The 23,448-nt window shown below is 42.0% G+C and overlaps 1 protein-coding gene across 2 annotated transcripts in view; it reads left to right on the top strand.

The window, feature by feature from the left end:
- The first annotated feature begins 3,665 nt into the window (after positions 1 to 3,665).
- cdk10 (cyclin dependent kinase 10) overlaps positions 3,666 to 23,448 on the top strand; it is a 28,360-nt gene continuing 8,577 nt past the window's right edge. Inside the window, exons 1-4 of one of the 2 annotated variants that reach the window (XM_077711917.1) lie at positions 3,666 to 3,949; positions 11,128 to 11,187; positions 11,313 to 11,436; positions 16,733 to 16,872. In XM_077711917.1, the coding sequence (XP_077568043.1) occupies positions 3,897 to 3,949; positions 11,128 to 11,187; positions 11,313 to 11,436; positions 16,733 to 16,872 (377 nt within the window). In that variant the 5' untranslated portion in view covers positions 3,666 to 3,896. Of the gene's footprint in view, positions 3,950 to 10,804; positions 11,034 to 11,127; positions 11,188 to 11,312; positions 11,437 to 16,732; positions 16,873 to 23,448 lie in introns of those variants that run through there. The other variant, XM_077711918.1, reaches the window with a different exon arrangement.

Below are 23,448 nucleotides of genomic sequence, written 5' to 3'. Positions count from 1 at the left end.
TTTACTCCGTAACAGGATAGACACTGTTTCAATATTTTTCTGTACAAGTAGGACGCGTTTTTCATTTGTAAAAATACTTTTCCCAAAGAATGGTGATTGAGGGAGTTTTTATATCCGATCGTATTTTCCCTTGTCTGGTAGTTTGTTCTAATCCTTTGTAAGACAGTTTAGTCTCAATTGAAACCCTTTCGCCAATGGAGACGTCAAACCCAATATAAAAGAGTTCCCTATAGTTTTATGGTATTGCTTGCTGAGCAATAATCTTTCCAATCAATATTTGTGTTTCCCGAATCTTATTGAGTCAGAAAGTTTATCTTACCCGTCCCCTCAATCTTTCAATTGATACCACCCTTTTACAAAAGCAGCTCCACAAAGTGCTTGCCCCTTTTCTTTACACTCCATTAACAGCACCCAATTATCCCCGTTTGGGAAATCTCTGTTTCAGAAATAAATTTCACAAGTTAATTGGTCAGTCCAAGCTTTCCAATCTTGACCAATTTCTGCAACATGGCTTTTCCCAATCTCCATTTTGGGCTGTTATGTACCATACATTTCCCACAATAGATTGATCCCTTGTATGGCAACCGGGACGTTGCCGAGTCCAAATATATATTTTCAATCTTGAATGCATGTCTGGAAATTTGATTTAGTAGGTAATGTTAATCAAATGTAAATGTTGCTCGCTTTACCCTCCCGTAAAAAGGTGTATCCTCAATTGAAACGCCTCCACCTTTCTCTCCAACTGGAGTAAACAACCCTACTGTGGAGAGGAATAGAATCACAATCATCATTAATCTCATTGCCCCAAAAGCAATAATTGTTTTCAACATGACTTTTTGTCTTTGTTTAGGGAGTTTTTCTCTTGAAACATTTCGATTTAGACAACCTTCCTACTGTGGGAAAGGTGCATCCATGTCCCCCTTTCAGCTATATGATAGCCGTTGGCGTGGTTAGCAACACTTGACATGGATCCTCCGACTTTGCGTTGCTCCAATGTTTCTTCTTTATGCTGCGTATCAGCCCCCAGTCTCCAGGAATCACCGTCACTTCGTCAGTTTCCTGTTGAATCTCCCTCTGATAACTTAAATTTGGTGCGTTTTTTTCTAAAGATTTCCTCACGTATTCGGCTAGATTTGCCTCATCATCCAATTCTCATTGTGTAGTGAATAATAGCAATTTGTAAAATATACCAAACAGGACTTCATATAAGGTCCGCCAATTGTGGATGGTAGGCGCAATAATTTTGCAACAAAATATGAAACTTAGTGCCAATTTCTTCAATTATTTTATTAACAAAGTGGGTGCCATTATCACTATACATAGTTTCTGGAATTACCTATCGTAGAATGATATCTTACTTAATTCAATAAAATCCAGATGTATCTTTTGAAATGGATATGTAGCTTTTGAGCATTGCCCGCGTTTTGGCCGTACAGCCCCATTGAGGTTATGCCTAGCATAAGTCAAACATGCTATGTATATAGATTTAAACCATAAGCTTTGTAGTGACGTTGTAGCAAGGCCACCACCCTCCTTGTCGAGACATAGGACTTCCCTTGACTCAAGCTAAGCATGCTAAGGTCCCAATTTGTTTTGTTTTTACCAATTTCTCCCGCCATTCCCAAGGCCTATTGGCGATTTCAGAAATCAATTCCAAATTCCCAAATTATTTTCCACCTTGATATTTTATTGATAGATTGTCTCGGTGGCCTGCCAATCAAAAAACACAAAAAGACAAACCATCATTCATGCTCACACTCATAAACAGAAGAATTTAGTGTTCAACCAGTCTAGCATCCATAATTTCCTTTTGTGGGAGTAAACTGGAGTACCCAGAGAAAATCCACAAATTCTTGAGGACGCCAGGAATACCCCACATTCCGGAAGGTCTGGATCCACTCCGCATTCATTAGTAGATCTTTGAACCATAAGGTTGATGCGCTAATCATCAGTCCTTTAATACACACACCCCCACTCTAGCATTTTAACCGTTTGTAAAAAAAAAAATTACCTTCATGTTTCACATCAAGTTATACCCTTTTTAATGCTACCAGTTTAGCTGTTTGTTCCCAGAATTGAGGTGGCAATAGTTTCACCTCTAAGGTTTTTCTTTTCTTTAATTCGCACTCAAATTCAATTCACAGCCGTCATGACCTAATGGCCCCCTATCAGTTTTTTGGAAAATCCCAATTCCCTCTAATAGCATGCCAATAACCTTTTAACGCGGCCATTCAAATTTGTTTCAACTTCATCCTGGTGATAAGATAATGTCCCCCATTTGAAAGACAAATTCCTCCACGCCAATTTTATGCGACATGACGCCGTCTACGGCCTTTATCACGTCGTCTTGAGTCCAAATTATACGAACCAAAATAAAAGGGGACTGCTCACTCCCCACATTAGGGTTGGCAACCTCGATCACCGTCAAATTTTCCCATCCCATTTTATTCATAGACCACCCATCTATCTAAATCGTCACTTGTTTCAAAACATGAAAGGCCCCACTAGAATTTGGGCATCCAGCGCAAAATAGAGCCTATTTACACATTTGTCTCGAATTTGTTTTAGATATGGGTTCCCCAATTCCCCAAATATTCCAGAATTCATGCACCAATACATCCTGTCAAAACCCAAAGCGACTACCATAATCTATTTCTTAGCCAGATTTTATCGTAATACAGAATAAACCCAACAGTTTGTCATCGGACATCCATCGTTCCCAAATCGTTTGTCTTATACCAGTGGAACCTCAGCGTTGTCTTTTTTACTTGTGGAAGCTGATTTTCCTGCTTCCTTCTTTTGCGAACCATGACCTCTATATGTTGAGTTTCCTCGCTGTATCTCGATTTCCATGTTCCTCCAAATCAAATCAAAAGCCTTTATTGTCATCATACACAGTTGCATAAAACAAAATTGGTGGTGCTACTCCACAAAGTGCGTTTTCCAAGTAAAAGCTGTGAAAATGTGAAAATATAAAAAGTCACGTCCTGGCAAGGTAAATTCTAAAATATTGCACAATATAAGATATTGACAATAATATTTATGATATATATAAGATATAACAGCAGAATGCCAAATTATGAGTCCAAAATTATCACTTATTTGGGTCTTTTGCCGAGAAAACGCACCTTATGGAGAAGCACTACCAATTTGGTCATACGTAGTTCTGGGTATGATGACAATTACGCTTTTTTTGTTGATGACGATGACGACAAAGTCTATGTTCAATTATTATATTGCACATTGTTATTGCACAAAAGGGATTGTCTATCGTGCCAATGCAAGTTCCATGTCCCGATGGCTGTGAGAAAAAAACTCCCTAAGTCTATTTGTCCATGCTTTGTGAAACCTGTAGCGTCTGCCAGAGGGCAGCAGCTGGAACAGGTTGTAGTATGCGTCCCTAACATTGTTTTGCTGAGGTGGGCTGGCAATTGTCATCCAGTGAGGGCAGAGAATAGCCGATGATCTTCTGGGCGGTGTTGATCACTGTCTGAATGGCTTTTCTGTCTGCTGCCGTGCTTCCAGCGAACCACACTGTAATGCAGTATGCCAGGATGTTCTCCACAGTGGCTCTATAGAAGGTTACCAGAAGCTTAATGTTCAAGTTGTTTCTCCATTGTAAACCTGAGTACTCATTTCTGGGCCTTCTTCACCACAGCCGTGGTTTTGGTGGACCAGGAGAGCTTGTCCGTGATGTGGACGCCAGGAGTATCAAAAACTGGACCCTGTCTACACATACTCCATTTATGAGGAGTGGGGCAAGACCTGTGCTGCATTTTTGAAAGTCCAGGATTGTTTCTTAAGTTTTCGTGGTGTTCAGTGTGACATTGTTAACCGAGCACCACAAAGACAGTTTGTTAACCTCATCTCTGTAGGCCGATTCATCCCCTCCTGAGATGTGTCCGACCACAGTGGTGTCATCGGCAAATTTGATGATGGAGTTAGACTGGTGGGTTGGTGTACAGTTGTGTGAACAGGGAGTACAGAATAGGACTCAGTACACAGCCTTGAGGGGAGCCAGTGCTCAGTGTAATGGAGGAAGAGAGATGACCAAGTCTAACAGTTTGTAGTCGGTTGGTTAAGAAGTTCTCTATCCAGCAGCAAATGGAAGAGGGTAGTCCAAAGGGGGAGAGTTTGTCAATCAGAATGTCCGGTTTTATGCTGTTAAAGGCTGAGCTATAGTCAATGAAAAGCATCCTCACGTAATTCCCACTGTGTTCCAGGTGGCTCAGTGCTGTATGTAGAGCAATGACGATAGCTTCCTCAGTGGACCTGTTTTCTCTATAAGCAAACTGGTGAGGGTCAACTGAGGGAGGGATTGTATTCTGATATGACAGTCGACCAACTTTTCAAAGCACTTCATGATCACAGGCGTGAGTGCAACAGGCATATAATCATTCAAGCTGTCAATGGTTGGCTTTTTGGGGACAGGAATAATGGTGGCAGATTTCAGGCAGGATGGTATGATGGATTGTTACTCCGTCAGGGCCAGCAGCCTTCCTGGTGTTCACAGACCGCTTTACCAGTCTCACTTCCTGTTCCTGAAACTTCAGTGTATTGCTGCAGGGTGGTGGTGGGGGTGTTGAGCCTGGGTCTGATTTGTCAGTCTCAAAGTGGGCAATAAAACGGTTCAGTTCCTCCGCTAGTGAGGCATGTGCGTTAACAGACATATTATTGTTATTGTAGTTGGTAATATGTTGTATTCCCTGCCACATTTTCTTTGGGTTATTTTCTGTCAAGGGCTCCTCAATTTTCTTAGTATATGCTGCCTTGGCCTTTTTAATGCCTCCTTTCAGCTCTGCTCTGGCAGCTCTATATTTTATCTTGTCAGAGGGAGGTGTTACGGCATTTGATGAGTGCCTGTGTGTCATTGGTCATCCTGGGTCTTAGGAAAAAACGGTATCTGTTTATTTATAGTGATGTTATCAATGCAGTTTTTGATTTAGGGAAAGTACAGTGTCTGTGTAGTCCTGGACGTTGTCGTGCTCGAAAAGTTCCCAGTTGGTGTGGGAAAAACAGTCCTGCAGCTGAGAAAGGGCCAAGTTCTTATCTTTATTTGTGGCCTTGTTAGTCTCCGGAGTGGAGTGTATGCGGGGATGATGGATTGGCAGAGATTATCTTATCCAGCCAGGTGAGGGAGGGAAGTGGCTTTATAGGCATGTTTGATATAAGAATTAACATGGTCAAGAGTTTTGTCTCCTCTTGTGTGATACTTTATCTATTGAATAAACTTAGGCAGAACAGTCTTTAAACATGCTTTGTTGAAGTCACCAGCGACAATAAAGACTCCATCGGCGTGGTCAAGCTGCTGTTTGTTTACAGCCGATTGCAGGAGGTTAAGTGCCGTGTTAACGTTCGCATCCGGAGGTATGTAGATCGCCGTTGCTATAATGAGCATTAGCTGCCTAGGTAAATAGAGGGGTGTACGCTGTATTGCCAATAGTGTTGACGATCCAACGGTCACAACACCATTCACCGTGTATAAACACGCAAATGCCCCCTACTTTGCTTTTACCTGTCAATTCATTTGAACGTTCATTTCAAAATAGCATTTGGCTAGCTAACAATGACGCAGCATCAGGGATTTGCGGGTGTAGCCACGTTTCCGTGATGAGAATAATGTTACAGTTCCTAACAAAGCTTTTGGTAGCAATCTGAAGTTCCAACTCACCCATTTTGTGGGTGATGGATCTGGCGTTGGTCATAAAGATACTCAGAAGCGGTGCTGGGTGTGGTTGTTGTCTTAGCTTAGCAGCGAGGCCCGCCCGGCATCGCTTTTGCTTTCTCTCTCTTCGCTGCCTCCTACATGCTCTGAGTTGGCTCGGGGGTTTCGTAGGTCCGTTGGTAGTCTGTTGTGAATTTGGATATATCGCGTCTAGGTCCGAGAGTAATTAAATCCTGGCGACTGTAGAATCACTGACGACACCAAACTCGAGAGCATAGAGCCGCTATGTTCGTGCGCGCCGCCATCTTGGATCTGAAATGAATACCAGAAGTTTAAGATTTTGTGGCAGCCATAATGCTTCTAATGTCAACATATCTCAATTCTTATGATGGTTTAAATTACTCCAATAGTTATCACTTTTGAACAATAAAGTAAACTGAAGAAATTGGAATTCCGTTTTATTTAAAAATCAAGGCTACTCGCGTCTAGCCAATTCGAGCACGTTTAACTACGTAGGTTTAGCCAGCAGTGCCCTAGGTAAGATGGCCGCGCCCCAACCTAGGTAAGACTGCCCATGCCCTGAGCAAGCAGTGATAGGAACGTGAGTTTTTTTTTTTTTACATTTTGATGCAAGATACGTACCATATTTTCACCCCTATAAAACACACCGTGTGATACGGCGCAATCTCATTTGCGGGTATATTTTCTGTTTTTTTTTCAATACATTGACGCCTCGTCCGATAAGGCGCTAGCACTACATTTGGCTTGCATATTTTATGCTAGCCACTAGTATACCTTTGTTACACTATCCGCTAGTGTATGTAATACTACCTGCTAGCGTTTTTTTAGGCTAGATACTAGCGTGTTTTTGTTTAAGGCAGCACGTGCAAAACTAAGTTTGATAAGGCTTTATTGAGGTAAATAGTATACTCTGATACAAAGAGTTCGGCGTTTAACATGCTAGGCTCCACTGTCAGTCAGAGTGGGAAATCTTTTTGTATCCATAAATTTCTCAGACCTGCCATTTCTTGCTCTTCTTGACGTTTTCTACAATTTAAATAGAATCCTGAGACTACCACGGATCAGGTGTATTTACACCAGGGGTCTCAAACTCAATTTACCTGGGGGCCGCCAGAGGCAGAGTCTGGGTGAGACAGGGCCGCATCAGGATTTCCACAAGAAAAGCGCTGATAAACATTCCAATGTTAACAAATATATTTATTTTTGAACAAAAAAATAATGAATTAAATAAATTAACTTAAAGACGAATAACGAAAAAATCAATCATTAATACAGAAATAAAATCATAATGAGCATACAGTAGATATACAGTGGCTGGCTAAGTGGAGAAAACTAATTATTTAAATTCCGTTTCAAATGTTTGTGTTAACAGCTCTTAACCTTTAACTTTCTGAACTTGAATGGAACATTGAACATGAAGCGCTTCTTCTCACATAGCTGAGTCACATTTGGCTTGAGGGAGGAAGCAGTGGAGACCCTCAATAGAGCTTGAAGATGCTCATCAGTAAGTCTGGACTTATTGAAGTTCAAGGTGGAGAAGAGTTTCTCACACAAGTATGTGCTCCCAAAAAGGCACATGGTCTGCTTGAACATTCGGGAAAGTTCAGGGAAGCTGGAGGTCAACTCTCTCAAAATTTGCCCAAGCTTGTCTGCTTCTCCAGTCACCTCCCTGAACTTGGCTTTGAGTGCAAAGTTGCACTGCAGGTCAATGAGCTCCATTTGAAGCTCAGGAAGGGCATCTTGCACATCAAAGGAGAAGGGGTCGGCAAAAATATGAAATGTGGCTTTGTGTGTTTTAAAGTCTGCAAATCTGTAATCAAATTCCTCCTACAGCTTCAAAATGGCCTCAACATATTTCTCACCACTGAATGGTGTGCCTGCATCCACAAGAGCCTTGCATGCTGGGAAATGGCAAAGGTTTGCCTGAGAGAGCTGGGCTTTCCATAACACAAGTCTAGTGCAGAATGCTCCCACATTGTCATAGGCAGCACTGACAAGTTGCCCCTGGCCTAGTAGCTTCTTGTTCAGTACATTAAGCTCATATGTGATATCAACAAGTAAAGCTAAGCCATTTGGGATCACTTAGCACAGGAACAGCATCCCTGTCTATCTCCATGAAGTCTTTTACTTCTGCTCTCAACTCAAAAAATATCTTCAAGACGTTTTCCCTTGCTGAGCCAACATACCTCAGTAAAGTAGAGCACATTCCAATCTCTGACTCCATTTCCTCTTAAAAAGCATGGAACCTTCTGTGCTTTAAGCCCCTGGATCTGATTTGGTTGATGCATTTCACAACGACAGACATCACATTGTCAAACTTCAGGCATCTACTGCAAAGGACTTGCTGATGGATAATGCAGTGCAGAGCTATTGCCTCCTCCAGACCCTCCTCTTCCAGTTTTTTGTGCTCCCAGTCCATTCTTCCTCCTCATCATTGATGGGGCTCCATCAGTTGTTATTCCAACAAAGCTCTTCCATGGCAAACCGGTATTCTCAATGGCATCATAAAGCTGGTAAAACAATTCCTTAGCGGTGGTCTGGCCATGCATTGTAATTACTGTGCGCAACTTCTCCATCACTTCAAAATTGGCATCAACACCACGGATGTATATTGCGAGCTGGGCAGTGTCTTTGATGTCTGTGGTCTCATCAAGTGCCACTGAATATATACTGAAACATTGCGCTTTCTCACACAGTTGATCATAAAAGTCAATTGACGGTTCAGAAATGCGCTCTACCACGGTGTTGGCAGAAAGGCTGATGTGGTTGAACTGACTTTTCTTTTCTGGACAGACAATATGTGCAGCCTGTAATATGCACTTTTTGATGAATTCACCTTCTGTGAATCGCTTTCCTGCTTTAGCAATCAGCCCACAAACAGCGTAGCTAGCTTCGACTGCTGCATTACTTTCTTTGGTAGCCTTCTTGAAGAAATCCTGTTGCCTCAGAAGACATGTTTTAAGATTCGCAACCTGGTTGGCCTGGTATTTTTCGTACTCAGCATGTCTCGTAGTATAATGACGTTTCAAATTGTATGCCTTGTGCACCGCAACTTTTTCAGTGCAAATGAGACACGTTGGGGTGCCCCTGTGCTCAAAAAAGAAAAATTGCACTCCCCACTATTCTTGAAACTGTCTGTGCTCATCACTGACTCTTCTCTTCACGGCAGGCTTTGAAACAGACATCTCTGGGGCTGTAATGTGTGTTTTCACTTGGAATGAGTTGATTGAACTTTTAACTTTCAGATGCGGGTCTGTGGCGCATGCGCACCTTCGCTCTTCGATCGTATTGGATTACGGCAGCTCTCCGGATTTCTCAATTGTAATCATTACGCACTTACTGTTAAGTTTCAGTTTCACTCGCGGAGATGGCTGCAGACACAGACACAAGCTGGATTGAGACCCCTGATTTACACGGAGACATTATACACAGGTTGATTCTATTCACCACCAGTCAACATTGATTGGATCTTTCAGAGATCTTCACTGAACTTCTGGAGTGGGTTTGCTGTACTGAAATTAAATGGGCCACATAATATTGCATGGGCACTTTTCTAGAGTAAAAGATTTACAATGTAAAAGAGCATTAATATCAAAATATCGCTCGCTCCCGGCAGATCTATTGGCGTGTGTGTATATGCTTTCACTCGCTCGCTCCCAGCAGAGCATAGCAGATAGTTTACTGTTGAAAGCAATCAACCAGGAAATCTCTCACTCTCAAAATTATCATCATGAGAGAAAGAGCATGTGCACACACACTGTTACGACTCCCCCTGGGGTATGATATACCAGGGAGTCGCAACTATCACAGCAGACAGGTTAGGTCAATGATGAGTTCGGACAAACACTGCAAGTAGCCTTAGTTATATTTTATTTACAATAAAGTCATTAAAACAGACTACGGGATAACATAGGGGAAGCACAAGATATTAAAGTGGCACCCTCAAATAAACACGGTAAAACTCCCTCCCAGACAGGTGTCCAAATGAACACCCACAAAATACAGGAAATAAGACCGAAGAATGCCACTGTTAAACTGATGTAATATAATCTAGACAGGGGAATAACTGTGTCTAAATGCACAAACTATATGTATGCCTGCAAAAGCAGCTGTGTTGGCCTGGGCAGGGCTTTGTCACAGGGGTGGAGCCACAGCTGCAAGTACCTGAAAAGAAAATAAAGCACACACCTCCTACATAGTGTGTGTCCAGGCTGCCAGCCGTAACACACACCAATAGATCTGCCGGGAGCGAGCGATATTTTGATATTAATTCCCTTTTGTACTGTCCATGCAATTGCAAACTCACTCTTTCTCTCATGATGATAATTTTGGTTGCTCGCTTTCAACAGTAAACTTTCTGTCTCGCTCCCTCTCTCTCCCTCTCAAAAGAGGGAGCGAACCCGGCGACTACAAGACCGGCGACCAAAAGACCGGCGACCAAAAGACCGGGCAACCAAACATCCCGGCGGCCAAAAGGCCGGCGACCAAACGTCCGAGCACCAATTTTAGAGTGTCCAACTTTAGTGTCCAATTTTAGAGTGGCCTACAATGCATCTTTTTGGGATGTGGGAGGAAAATGTAGTACTCAGAGAAAACCCACGCAGGCCCAGGGAGAATGCAAATTCAATACAAGTGGACTGACCCGGACTTGAACCCAGGACCCCAGAGCTGTGAGGCTGACGCGCAAACCACTCATCCGCCTGGCCGCCCATTCATGGATATTAATCATTACATTTTATTATTACTAAATCATTTATGTGTAGTAGACCTGCACCTGCTGTGGCAGGTGTGATACTGGTGTGTGCCCATAGTGAGCAATGATGATGTTGCTCACATTGGTACTCAGTGTGCAGAGGAAGGTTGTCTTTCTGCCCAGACAAACTAAAAATTAGAGGGAACATTGAAAGACAGGCATATTAACTTATGATATTGACCTTAATTATATGTATTTGATTCATACATTATCTCAGAAATATCGCAAGATGGTTATTCTTAAGATTTTACCTTCAAAGTAACACATTTATGCTCCCCATTAAAACCATAAATATGGAGGTAAAAATTCAGAATCAGGGGGCTGTTTATACGTGAGAATTTGTAAAATTCAACAATTTTTAGGCAATTTTAGGGGTCCGTCTTATACGCACAGACGGCTAATATGCGAGTAATTACGGCAATTAAATTCGAGAAACATGGCAGCACTCCTCTTTAAGTGGCACAATACGGTATCAACCGGCAGAAGGAATGGAAACGGAATAGTAGTGTCTGTTAGTCACTGGCACTCACTTACTAAATCCACAACGGGCGGCCAATGAGAAGCCAACTTACAAAATGGTCAATGTGTACATTGGTAAATAGGCTTTTATATCCTCATTTGTAATCATTCTTATTTAAATCTCACTAAATATGCCCTTATTTCACATAACTGTCTTATTCCTCCCTAGGTACAGAGCCCCAGAGCTCCTCTTAGGAACTAAGACCCAGACTACATCGCTGGATATGTGGTGAGATTCAACGCAGAATGATATTAGACTAGCTCGCAAGCTTACACCATTTACTTTTTTCTTTGCATATCCAAACAGTGGAATAATTCTGCATTACCGAATAATTTAATGTCATTGGACCATAGGGCTGTAGGATGCATCCTGGCTGAGCTTTTGGCACATAAACCTCTTCTGCCAGGAACATCTGAGATCCAGCAGCTTGATCTTATAGTTCAATTGTTGGGGACACCGAATGAAAACATCTGGCCGGTGAGAGAATCCATTTCCGTGAAGGTCCCCTCATTTTTTTTTCCACTGACCACTTTTAAAATGTCATATTTTTTCAGCTTTTATTTTGATGTTGACCCTTACAAGCAAATGCTTTGACTGCTGTTGGTGATTTGACCCAAAAGAGGATAACCATTTTTGTTTTCATACTGTTTGGCCTTATTTCTTTTCACATTTTAAATTTAATTGTCCAAGTCTAAAAGGTTGTGTAGGCTATCAGTCATGAGAGAAAATGTGTCAAGAACAAATTTTGCTCCACATTCAGGGTAATCAACTACAAACTGCAGTATTGGCATGTATACAAGAGACCCCAAAAAAGCCTAATTGTCATCATACCCAGCTGCGTATGACAAAACTGGTAGTGCTTCTCCATAAGCTGTTTCCCGGCAAAAGACCCAAAATAAGTGATAATTTCAGACTCATAATTTGGCATTCTGCCGTAATGTATACATCGCATCACCTCACGAGCGGATCACTTACCTCTCACTGTTTCTCACAGTCAGCCAATAGGAGGCAGATTACCGCCCAACGTCTTTTCATGTTAACTCACGAGTAGTAGTTGGTACACAGAAGAGATTGGGTTCGGGAGGGGTGGGGATTGGGTAAAATAGGGATTGGTATTCCTCTATGAAAAGGATTACGCGTGCACTGCTGCAGTTTGTTGAGTATTTTAACGAGTGTCCATACGCAAAGTGGGGCATTAAAAAAAACGGATAAAATATAATTAAAGACAGGACATACCTTTCTTTGCTCCAAATGATTTCATTATTTGAATGGATTCATGACATTTGGTGTCATTGTGTATTGACATGGTATAGATAAGATATATGGCATACCTATAGATGTAAAACTCGATTTTTTGCAGTTTGTAAAAGAATGAATGGACATAAATCAAAGAATAACAGAGCCAATCACAGCATAAATACAACCTAGATATTATCGCCATCCATAGGATTATTGTGCCTCTGTAAGGCCGGCATCTGGGCTCCGGGTCCCTTTTCTTCGATCACCCGCTGATGATCAGGACAGTGTCCGTTAGAGGGACCCCAGGTCAGAAAAGTCGCCCCTCGTTGTCTTGGGACGCTGCTTTAGCATGCCACATGCTGGAGTTGGGCGCTCGCTCCACCTCTTCCCATCGTCAGCCTCCTGGTCGGATCCGCTTTGTTTAGACTCCCAGGAGTAAAGTTTATTAGCAAAGGAAAAAAATCACTTTCATATTGATCATAGGCTCGGACATCAATGCTCTCACCTGTAGGTTGTGTAATAAATGGATATTTGTCATACACATGCAACACAATCATACACTCACGAATGGACACAGTCACATGGACTCCCCTGAAATGTCTACCATTCTTTTGAATAGGTTGTCATCCTTCTGTACCCAGGTGCATAGCCGAAGTCCAGCCATTTAAAAGAGTCTTCACTAGATGTGGGCTCAGGCGCTGGGTCCTTCGGCATACTGACTGCAAAGCTTGAAAAACCAATGAATACAATAAATGTTAGGTTTGTTAATAGAGAAAATAAGCTAGCGTCGTTGAATGTCACTAAATCAAGATCTAACGCAGACCGCGGATCAATCCGGATAGTGGAAATAGTAGTAGAAATACAGTTCAAAAGAAAGCAGTGGTCACAGAAAAAAAAAAAACACTCCTCTCCTCTGCCTAAAACTTCCGTTAAGGGAGGGGTGCGTTGCCCCGCTCCCTCTCTTTGCTTGGCTCCTCGGCAGTCATATCGCGCACTGACACACACTCACTATCCCAGACGTGCGCGCATAGCACTTACACACACGGAAACCTAAACTTTTTTATGATATTCAATAATACGCATATAATTAATTGGTCTGTTCTCATTAAGACTGTTGTGACTTATTTCAAATACAAGCTGGTTTGAATGCTCATAGGTGTGTCCAACCAAATGTCAAATAGAAATATTGACTCGAAATCACGGTTTCTTTTTAGTCACAATCAGAATTGATACTACGTTTCCTCCTGATGTGTATTCGGAGAACGTGACCTTCAATTCTACCGAGGTGCTCAACCTGAAATAATGTTCAAACAGACGTTACAATTAATCAACAGTCTATGGCTTCAACTAACCATTTAAAATTTTTCATTAGCTTCCGGAACAAAGTGATTCCCACGGGACAAATGGCTCGGGATAACGGCGACAGGTGAAAAACTGCCTTAAAAGCTCTTTTCCTTTTTCCAATGAGATTCCAATCAGCTGTTTACCAGCAAGACTCGAGCCATTTTATTTTTATTTTTTTATAAAACCCTACTCTTTTTCTTTGCCTTAGTGTGAGTCGGTCCTTGCCTCATGTCTTCTTCAACACAGGTCCTTTTAGAACAACATCATCAACAACAGCCACCCACACACACACCGTAAGGCCAATGAAATGGTAAAAAATCGTACCTTTTTAAAGCCGTTGACCCGCAATACGGTGTGCGTGCGGAGCAGCCAGCATTTAACGCTTCTCCCCGCTGCTCCGTTACGTGATTCCAATTATTGAGGTTCGAACAGACTGCCCGCTCAGGCAGGTAAGGTCTCATTCCACAATAGTTACAATATGTAAATAAAACTATGTTAGGGACACTCAAAACTCAAGAAGCGTGACGTGACAAAACATGGTCGAAGTCACACAAATCAGAAACTCACCTACAGCTGCAGCTGACAGGCTCATATCTTGATTCACTAACTACTTTGACATCGAAACTTGCTGCTTCCAATTGCCTTACTCACGGCCACAAGATTAAAAATTGCTGGAAAAATGGGCTGAAAAATTTGGTCGGACGCTCATTCTGCTCGCTACTCCATTTGGAGCTGGCCTGGAAGTTGGCCGCCCGGAAATGCCGTTTTCAGGACGGGCTGGCGAATCGGCCAGTGAGGTATTGGGAAATAGGCAAAAAGCAAATCCAGCATAACATTTTAAAAAGAAAACATTCCTGACATACATTAAGTGTATTGTAGCGATGCTTATGTGAGGCGGTGTGATGCTTTCGCAGGTGCAAGAGCTCTTGTGCACTACAGCGCTACCATGAGTGCAAATGGGCATGAGGCTATCCTGTTGCAATCCCTGGATGTTTCAGTGGTCTGAAACTAAAGCGGAGTTATTTTGCCATGTTCTCTACCTGTAGATTAAGAATGCCACACTAAATATAAAGCAAGAAGGTGGAAATATGTTGTGGAGCTGTTTTGGTTAAAAAAGACCTGGATCTCATAGAGGAAAAAAAAACCTTACATGGAGATGTTAAGGCAACACCCTAATATATCGGTCGTTGCCAAAATGGACATTGATCATAAGCATTTTCCAAAAATGGTTAAAAAAAAGTGTCTCGAGGATAATAAAGTCAATTTCTTGACATTGCCATCACAAAGCTCATCTGATTTCCATTAATAAATTGTGGCAAGATCCAAAATGGCCTATGCGAACAGTTCTCTCAGGAGGATTGGATCAGAATTCCAGCAGAATACTGTGCGAAAAATGGAAATGTATTTCAGTGAGAGCCATATAATATATTTTAAAATGTTACATCAACTAAATGTCAATATAATAAGCCTCTGAATGTATTCTTTTAAATAATGTCGTTATAACACTCACCATTAATGTGACTTCTGGTGCTGCATGGGTTTGCTAATGTCTTTGTAGTCGGGTTGGTACTTGGTGAGGTTAAGCATCATGCAAGCGTTGAGGTTTTCATCCTTTAAACGTGATCGTAGGTGTGACTTGATGTTTTTAAGATGTGAGAATGACTGCTCACATGCATACGTAGATCCGAACATGGTCAATACAGCAATACTCACACGCTGCAGTGTGTGGTATGTGAAAGAGAGCGCGTTCCAAGTTTTGAAAATCAGCTGGTCTTCGGGTTGGAGTTTTTTCATTTCTGTCTACGTGTGCTTGTTCGCCAACTCCGCTTTCTGTTGTGTGATTCTTTCCAAATCTTCATTCAGTGACTTGAACTTATTCACCCACATGTCTGAGGCCTTCATGTCAGCCACTTCTGCTTCAAAATCTCTGACGGAGACACCAGGGATTGAATTCAGGTCGGCTATGTTCAGTGAACACTCGTTTTGGAGGGGTGATGAACTCAAAAAGACGAGTGTGCTCACGAAATTCTCCAAAGCATGCTTTGAAGGACTGTAGGAGACTGGATGTGCAGCCAGCTAGCTGGTGGACATCAAGGTTTTGAAATGGCTCACTTGCTGTGCATGCATCTTTAAATTGGCTCAGTTTTTCAAAAGGTTGTAAACGACCTGTTTCAAGATCCGTGATGAAAAGCTCCAGCTTGTTTTCAAAAGCAAATGCAGCTTGTTAAAGGGATAGCACTGTATTTCCAATGCCTTGCAGTTTCACGTTGAGCTGGTTCACATGTTCAGCCAGAGCTACGAGATAGTAAAACTTGAGGAGCCACTCGGTGCTCAGAATGCCCGACGCCTTTCATTTCAAGGAAAGTCTGGATTTCGTTCAGGCAAGCCGCAAGCCTCTTGACCACCAATGCACATTGCTGTGCAAAAGCAGACCAGGATAGTTATTTACAACTTCATCCAGCAGTGTTTTAAACTGGCGATCATTTAAGGCTCGGGCAACCATAAAGTTGATCACACGAATGACCAGCGACATCACTTCGCCAAACTGCCTGTCACACATCTGAGCACAAAGTGCCTCCTGGTGTATGATGCAATGGAAATGATGTAATTTTGTCATTGCAAATTAGACACACCGCAGAACCCGCTCTCTCCACAGAGGCGAATTCTTCGGTCCATTCATCCTAAAATGTACGATACTCGTCGTCTTTTTTTTCTTTTCGCCATCTTCTTCGTCGAAGGGTTAGCTTTGAGCTAATTACTGAGCAGAGGGACTAATTCAAAAGGGGGCGTTTACCTGTTTTACCCAGCAACGGCAAACGTAGGGCAGTATCATCCAATTAAAATAATGGACAATTGGCCCTGCAGCCCTGAACAGGACATACACAGTGAAAAACCGATGAATGGATTAAAACAAGTGAGAATATTTTGTTTTATCTGCGAGCCATATGCAATCATCAAAGTACCATTCCTTTGAACTGCATTGTTCAAATGAATGCTAAATAATACAAATGAAACCTTTGACCTCAAAATAATTACATATTTTATTTTCTTTCTGGTTAGCAAGGCAAATTTAAATCATTTCTTCAACCCTCAATGACCTGAAACAAGAGTTTGTTCTGAATTGTTTTCAGACAGTGGGATAAAAAAAATGAAATGCGAGCTGATAAATTATGTGTTGTGTTTTACGCAGGGTTTTTCTGATCTTCCCCTTATCGAGCAGTACACTCTGAGGAAGCAGCCCTACAACAACCTGAAGAATAAATTCACGTGGTTGTCTGAAGCTGGACACAGACTGCTTAACCTGCTTTTCATGTACAATCCACAGTGCAGGTACACACCACACAGTATGCAAGCTCAGAAAACATGCAAATTGTCAAGAGTATTTTACTCTTAGTAACTTCTGCATCATTATCCAAGCACTGTGTATTATAGGGCAACAGGTAATGTTTCCTTAGATATTAATAACATTGTCAACGTGCACATGTTGCCTGTAGATATTACTAAAACCCAAGTCCATTATGGAATATTCTAGTGAACATGTGGAAATTATTATAAGATATCCCAAATTCTAAAACACACAATGTGAGGAAATATCACTACATGTACAATTGGAGCTGGGCGATAAAACAATAATAATTTTTGCCAACAAAAATAATTGCTCGCTCTCGCTCATTCTTTATTTTTTCTCTTTCTTTCCTTTGTTTCTCATTTCTCTTTTTTTCTCCGATAATTCAATCATTTTAAACTGCAATTACACCACTCGACCGCCACAAAGAACGGGGGCGCTGATGACACATTTATGTTCGTGTTTTTAGCATGGTTAGCAGTAGAGGAGCTAACACGGAGCATGAATGCAAAAGGACAATAACAGCCAAAATGAGCTATTATGAGATGGCCAACACCGAGCCCACGCAGGAAAAGATCTAAGTGAATTCTCCCCTTTTCTTTTCTTTCTTTCTTTTACGCTCGTTTGCTCTCTCTCTTTCGCTCTCTTGCTCTCTCCCTTTCGCTTGCTGTCACGCTTGCTCGCCCGCTCTTGCCTGCTATCTCTTTCTCTTTTCTCTCTCTCGCCCTCTCTTTTCTCTCTTTCTCTTTTATCTCTCTCTTTCTTTCTCTCTCGCTCCCTCTCACTCCCGCGCTCGCTTTTGCCTTCCCGCTCTCGCCCTCCCGCTCTCGCTCTCCCGCGCGCGCCCTCCCGCGCTCGCTCTCGCCCTCCCGCGCATGCTCTCGCCCTGCCGCGCTCACTCTCGCTCTCGCAGTCGCACTCGCTCTTGCACTCGCTCTTCCACCCGCTCTTGCACTCGCACTCGCTCTCTCGCTCTCGCAGTCGCACTCGGTCTTTCTCGCCCTTCCGTGCTTGCTCTCGCCCTCCCGCACTCGCTCTCTCGCACTCGGTCTTTCTCGCCCTTCCGTGCTTGCTCTCGCCCTCCCGCACTCGCTCTTGCACTCGCAGTCGCACACGCTTTTGCACTCGCTCTCGCACTTGCTCTCGCAGACGCTCTCGCACTCGCTCTTTCTCACTCTCACGCACTCGCTCTTGCACTCGCTCTAGCATTCGCTCTCTTGCACTTGCTCTCTCGCAATCGCTCTCTCGCTATTGCTCTCTCGCACTCGCTCTTTCTCGCCCATCCGGGGCTCTCTCGTACTTGCGCAATCCTTGGTGTGAGCTGAGAAAAAGTGAAGAAAAAAAAACATTTAGTCACAAATTATGTGACTTTCTACTCAAATAAATACGATATATTGGGAAATCTTTAAGGAAACGCATCACATTTAGGTTAGCAGAAGGAGATTGTGCTATCTAAAAGGTAACGGACCAACAGTAGTGCCAGGAGACTGGATGCTCATCTGGAGCACCAAGAAGAAACACTGGCACGACCCAAAGTGGGAAGGTCCATTCCAAGTGTTCCTGACCAACCAGAAGACCTGAAAATAGCCAAGAGGGGGATCTGGATCCACTTTTCATACTGTAAGAATGTTATCTTAGTTGAAACGTTTGAGGAGAAAGGTGAGGGAAAAATTAGCTTTTTTCTTTCCACGACAACGCTCTGGTAACCAAAACAAACAAATTTAAATTCACTTGGATTAATATATACAGACACTCAAACATACGTTTAATGTAACTTAACACAAAACTGAATTCTAATTAGTTGTTTGCCACGCCTCTACCCTCACGTTCGCTATCGATGGACTGTTTGCTGTTGTACTATGTATTCCCTTCAAAATATTCTGAAAATGATGCACACAAATGTCCTCACAATAGGATAACGCACGACCACTTGCCAACGAGAAGTAGTCATGTAGAATTAGCAATCGCTCCGCTACTCATTAGAACAAAAGTGCCTCTGGCCCACAACTCCCCGCTTGTAATATCTCTGGTCGCAACCGCTTTGAACGGCGACTATGAGAGAGAGTTGCGACCAGAAATATTAAAACAAAGGAATTGCGAGCCAGTATACCGCTGATGTTCTTATGAGCAGCGAACGAGAAGTAATATAATAATCCTCGTATTTGATAATAATAACAGGAAATGCAACAGCTGAGCTTACTATTGATTGTGGGCATTGAAGTTTTATTCTGAGAAAGAGTGCAATTGCCTATCGGCGTTGTGTGCACAAGTATACTTCATTACCCAGAAAGCCCTCTTTTTGCCCGTGCATGCGCGTTTCTTGATCGAAACACATCTGTAATTGTGTCGCGAGAAAATAATTGATCGAAATTTCCGTCGTAAGACGAGCATGTCGTATGACGAGCCGTCGCATCACGAGGTACGGCTGTATTGCCCTGGGGTTTATGTGGAGCACAGATCAAACAATCCCATCAAAAGGATTTTATCAGACTTAAATCATGATCAACCCACTGAATTAACATCTAGAAACCTTAAAAAAATCATAACAACATTCCACTAGATGCAAATCAATACATTGCCTGGACACACTCCACAGTCCTAAACATAGTATAACCCAGCAAACACAACACTTTGTGTGGGTTTATCTGCTGTTATGACAATGCTCTTCCGTTATACATTTCACTCCTTTGTCTAGTAATTTTTCATACTTTTCCCATAACGCACAGACTTGGGCAGATAAAGGAGAAAACAATAGTGAGTGGGGAAAAAACTACTGACCAAGTTTTATAGGAACAAATCACACTACATACAAAATAGATGACAGCCATGAGAACATTGGGAGACAGAAAAAAAGGACAGAAAAAAATCAAGACATACAACTGTCACACCCAAGTTTGACTGCACTTATAACCAACAAGCAGGGGGGGCTCGGCTTTACCGGGCCCCCCTGCTTGTATAGAACCAAAAGACAGTTGTGCTATTAAAATTCTCTGTTGAAAAATGGGTTAAATATGAAAAGAACATTTCAGTTACACACAGCACAGCAAACGTGTATACAGACGCTCCCCTACTTATGAACATTCAACTTACGAACAAATAGTACATACGAACATGTCTGCACATTGCGTTTATGTCGAAAAATGTTCACAAGTTTGATTTTGTATTGCGCGCCTTTTTCCAGAGTAGTGCTTCTTTTCGCCGCTAATACCAACTCCTGGTGCTATGAGAGCTCAGCTCACCCAGTTCGTTGCAGTGCGGAAGTGCGTGAACGTATCTCCAGTGCGCAAAGAACCTTTTTCATTATATTTCATCATATCTCGTGCATCCATTATTCAATATGGTTGGTGAAAAGCGAATGGCTTCTAGTGGGGGAGGTGCAAAGGAAGAGGCAAGCCATTTCATTTGAAACGAAAGTGGCAATAATAAAGATGCTTGATGCGCGTGAGAAAGTGGTGACTGTTGCACGGGAATACTACAACTTGAATCGTTCGACTGTCAGTACCATTTATAAACAGAAAGATCGAGCAGCAGGACCCAAATATTGAACGTTGCACAAAGGTTGCAAATCAATTGAATGATGCCATACCGCATCGTTTATGATGAAAAAAAAGAAACCTGTGCAATCATCATTAGGTAGCTTCTTTCGACCAGTTTCTCGTAAATCTCTCTTTCCATCTCTGTAATGTATGTATACAGTACTGTATGTATTCTCTCCATTTTATTAAATGATTTTTTCAGTACAAACCAATGCTGATTACCTATACAAACCTTAAACATACAAAGGCACTTATATAAACCTTCAATATACTTATATAGGCCTTAAACATAAACTATAATACAAAATATAGCACTGAATCAACTTCAATTTGAACAATTTCCACTCATGAACACTTTCAACTTATGATCAAGCGCTCGGAACCTAACTCGTTCGTAAGTAGGGGAGCGTCTGTATAATTATGTACAGGTATGATACAGAGGAAGTTCAGTAATTCAAATCAAACAAGCAAAATGTACAGTTATCATGTGAGGAGCAATTCAGCAGTTCAATTCAATCAAGCCAAAGCATCAAAATAAATCAAATTTGATATGGGACTTCAGCTGGGAAAAAGCGCCATCGCGTGTCCAATCATGGTTAATACCTTCCTAAACTACATAGGGTTTTTACTGGTATCAGAAGACATAGTAACTGCCGAGCTTTGTCATTGGCCCGGAAAGGGTAGATCGCGTAAAGTTGGCTCCCTGAAAAGTAGATCTTTGAGCAAAAAAATTTGAGCGCAACTAATTTTGAGGAATACGTCCAAATTGAGGGCGGCCCGGTGGTCCGAGTGGTTAGCGCATCGGCCTCACAGCTATGGGGTCCTGGGTTCCAAGTCACGTCCACCTGCGTGAAGTTTGCATGGATTTCCTCTGTGTATTGCAGTTTCCTCCCACATTCCAAAAACATGCATGGTAGGTTGATTGAACGCTCTAAATTGCCCCTATGTATGGGTGTGAGTGGACCTGAATTTTTTGCAACTAACAAAAAATGGCCCAAAGTTGCACTTTTCCAAAAACAAAAAAAATTCAACACTCTCGTAGAAATATCAGTTTTCTGAAAAACTGGGGTCCATATTTAACAATAGTCCGCTATGCATCCCTAGAGACATACATTTGCCAACTTTTGGTGAAAACCCCATTCAAATCGGACTTAAAATCTTGTCTCCATTTCATACACGCACTCACAAAAATTGTAATATTTATAGATTAAGACAAGACATTAAGTTATGTCCTACTCTTTTCTCTATTAGAACACCCAGTTTTCCTTGTTTGTCTAAATAACTACCTTTATCTATTTTCTTTTTTAAAACTCTTTTGTGCTGAATTTACTTTTTCCTGCTCGTATACCTTTTCCTCATTTTATTGAGGTGTTAAGCGCTTTGATTTTTGTCAAATTTTCAATCTTACTCACTACATGCTGTTTTGGGTTTGCATCAATAGCCCCCATCAATCAGGGCAGTAATTTCCCCGTTTTTTTTTAATTATATTTCCTTCTTTGTTTGTTTTTCCCTAGGCCAGGGGTGGCCAAGTCTGGTCCCCAACAGCCCCCATCCAGTCTGTTTTCCATATATCCCTGCTCTACCAATCCTGAATCAAATGATAAACTCATCAGCAAGATGTCCAGAAACTTCATGCCAATCCCGATTAATTGATCCAGGCGTGTTGGTGGAGGGAGACATGGGAAACTGACTGGATAGGGGCTCTAGAGGACTGGGCTTGCCTACCCCTGCCCTAGGCTATTATCACACACGCAACACAATCATACGCTTAGAATTTACCAATCCGGTAGGACCCCGACGCCCTTTTATCAGTTGCATCGACTATAATCTGTCTCTTCACCTATTAGTGACTGGTAGTTACAGGGTTTTACCGTCCCCCGGACGCGATCTCACCCATTCGCAATCCCCTCACAAATGGACCTTCATATGAATGATTCGCCCGAGTCGCCCATTCAATATGCTTTAATGAATTTATATTTATGATCGATTAATTGAACTCACACATTTGGAAACTTCTCACGAATGGACACATGGACTCCAAAATGTCAACTCTTTTTGGATAAGTTGTCAACCTTTGGTACCCAGGTGCAGAGCACAGGTCCGGCCCGTTAAAAATGTCTTAAATACCGTGGCCACGGTCTTCCCCAGATGTTGACTCTGCCCCTGGATTTCTTCCGTCATATTGATTGCCAGGTTCGAAGGACAAATATTTTTGATAGGTTAATGAAAAGGCATTCCCCAAATGAACGCAAAAATAAGGAAAGACAGTCTTCTGGAATTTTCACTTGCAATGAGAACGGCCATTGAGGCAACATCCCAACCCCGTTCTGACCTTACAAATGTTTTCAGTATATTATTACATTTGATGACCCTGATCACTATATATGTCTCAACTCTCAGGGGAGGTGTGAAAACAGAAGTGAGATGTCAATACTCAAAACTAATTAAGGTCTGGAAGTCTTGTGGATCCTGTGGTGGACGCAGGTGCAGTTCCCAGATCAGATTCGCAGCACTGTGAGGCGTTCTGGATCTTTGTTTAGACTAACTAAGGTTATGAAGAGCCAAGATTTTTCTTCGTTTCAAGCAATCATACAATAGTACCTTGCAATCCGAGCTTAATGCGTAACGGTCCGGGAATGAGCTCATCGTTTCCCATAGAAATGAACTAAAATCAAATTAATTTGTTCCAACCCGCTGAAAAAACACCAAAAAACAATATATTGGAATGGAAAACATTTTTATTTGTTCTAATTCGCCATATATGAACAAATTAATAAATAACTAGTGGTTTGATGTTTAATAGTACTAAAATTAGATGGATTTTGCGGAGGGCAGAGAGAGGACAGAGAAAGAGACTTTTTGCATGGCAACGCGCTCGCAACAAAGAAATTTAAATGAACTTGGATTATGATACAGACACACACAAAAATAAATTTAATCTAACTTTACACTAAACTTTATTCTAATTTTGTTTTGAATTTTTATACCTTTCTTCTCCCAGCCGGGTTGGCTTTTTTTGCCCCA

The sequence above is a fragment of the Stigmatopora nigra genome, unplaced genomic scaffold (genome assembly GCF_051989575.1).
Source record: "Stigmatopora nigra isolate UIUO_SnigA unplaced genomic scaffold, RoL_Snig_1.1 HiC_scaffold_61, whole genome shotgun sequence".
Classification (NCBI taxonomy): domain Eukaryota; kingdom Metazoa; phylum Chordata; class Actinopteri; order Syngnathiformes; family Syngnathidae; genus Stigmatopora; species Stigmatopora nigra.
The sequence above is the reverse complement of the archived record's forward strand: the minus strand, read 5'-3'. Positions and strand labels throughout refer to the sequence as shown.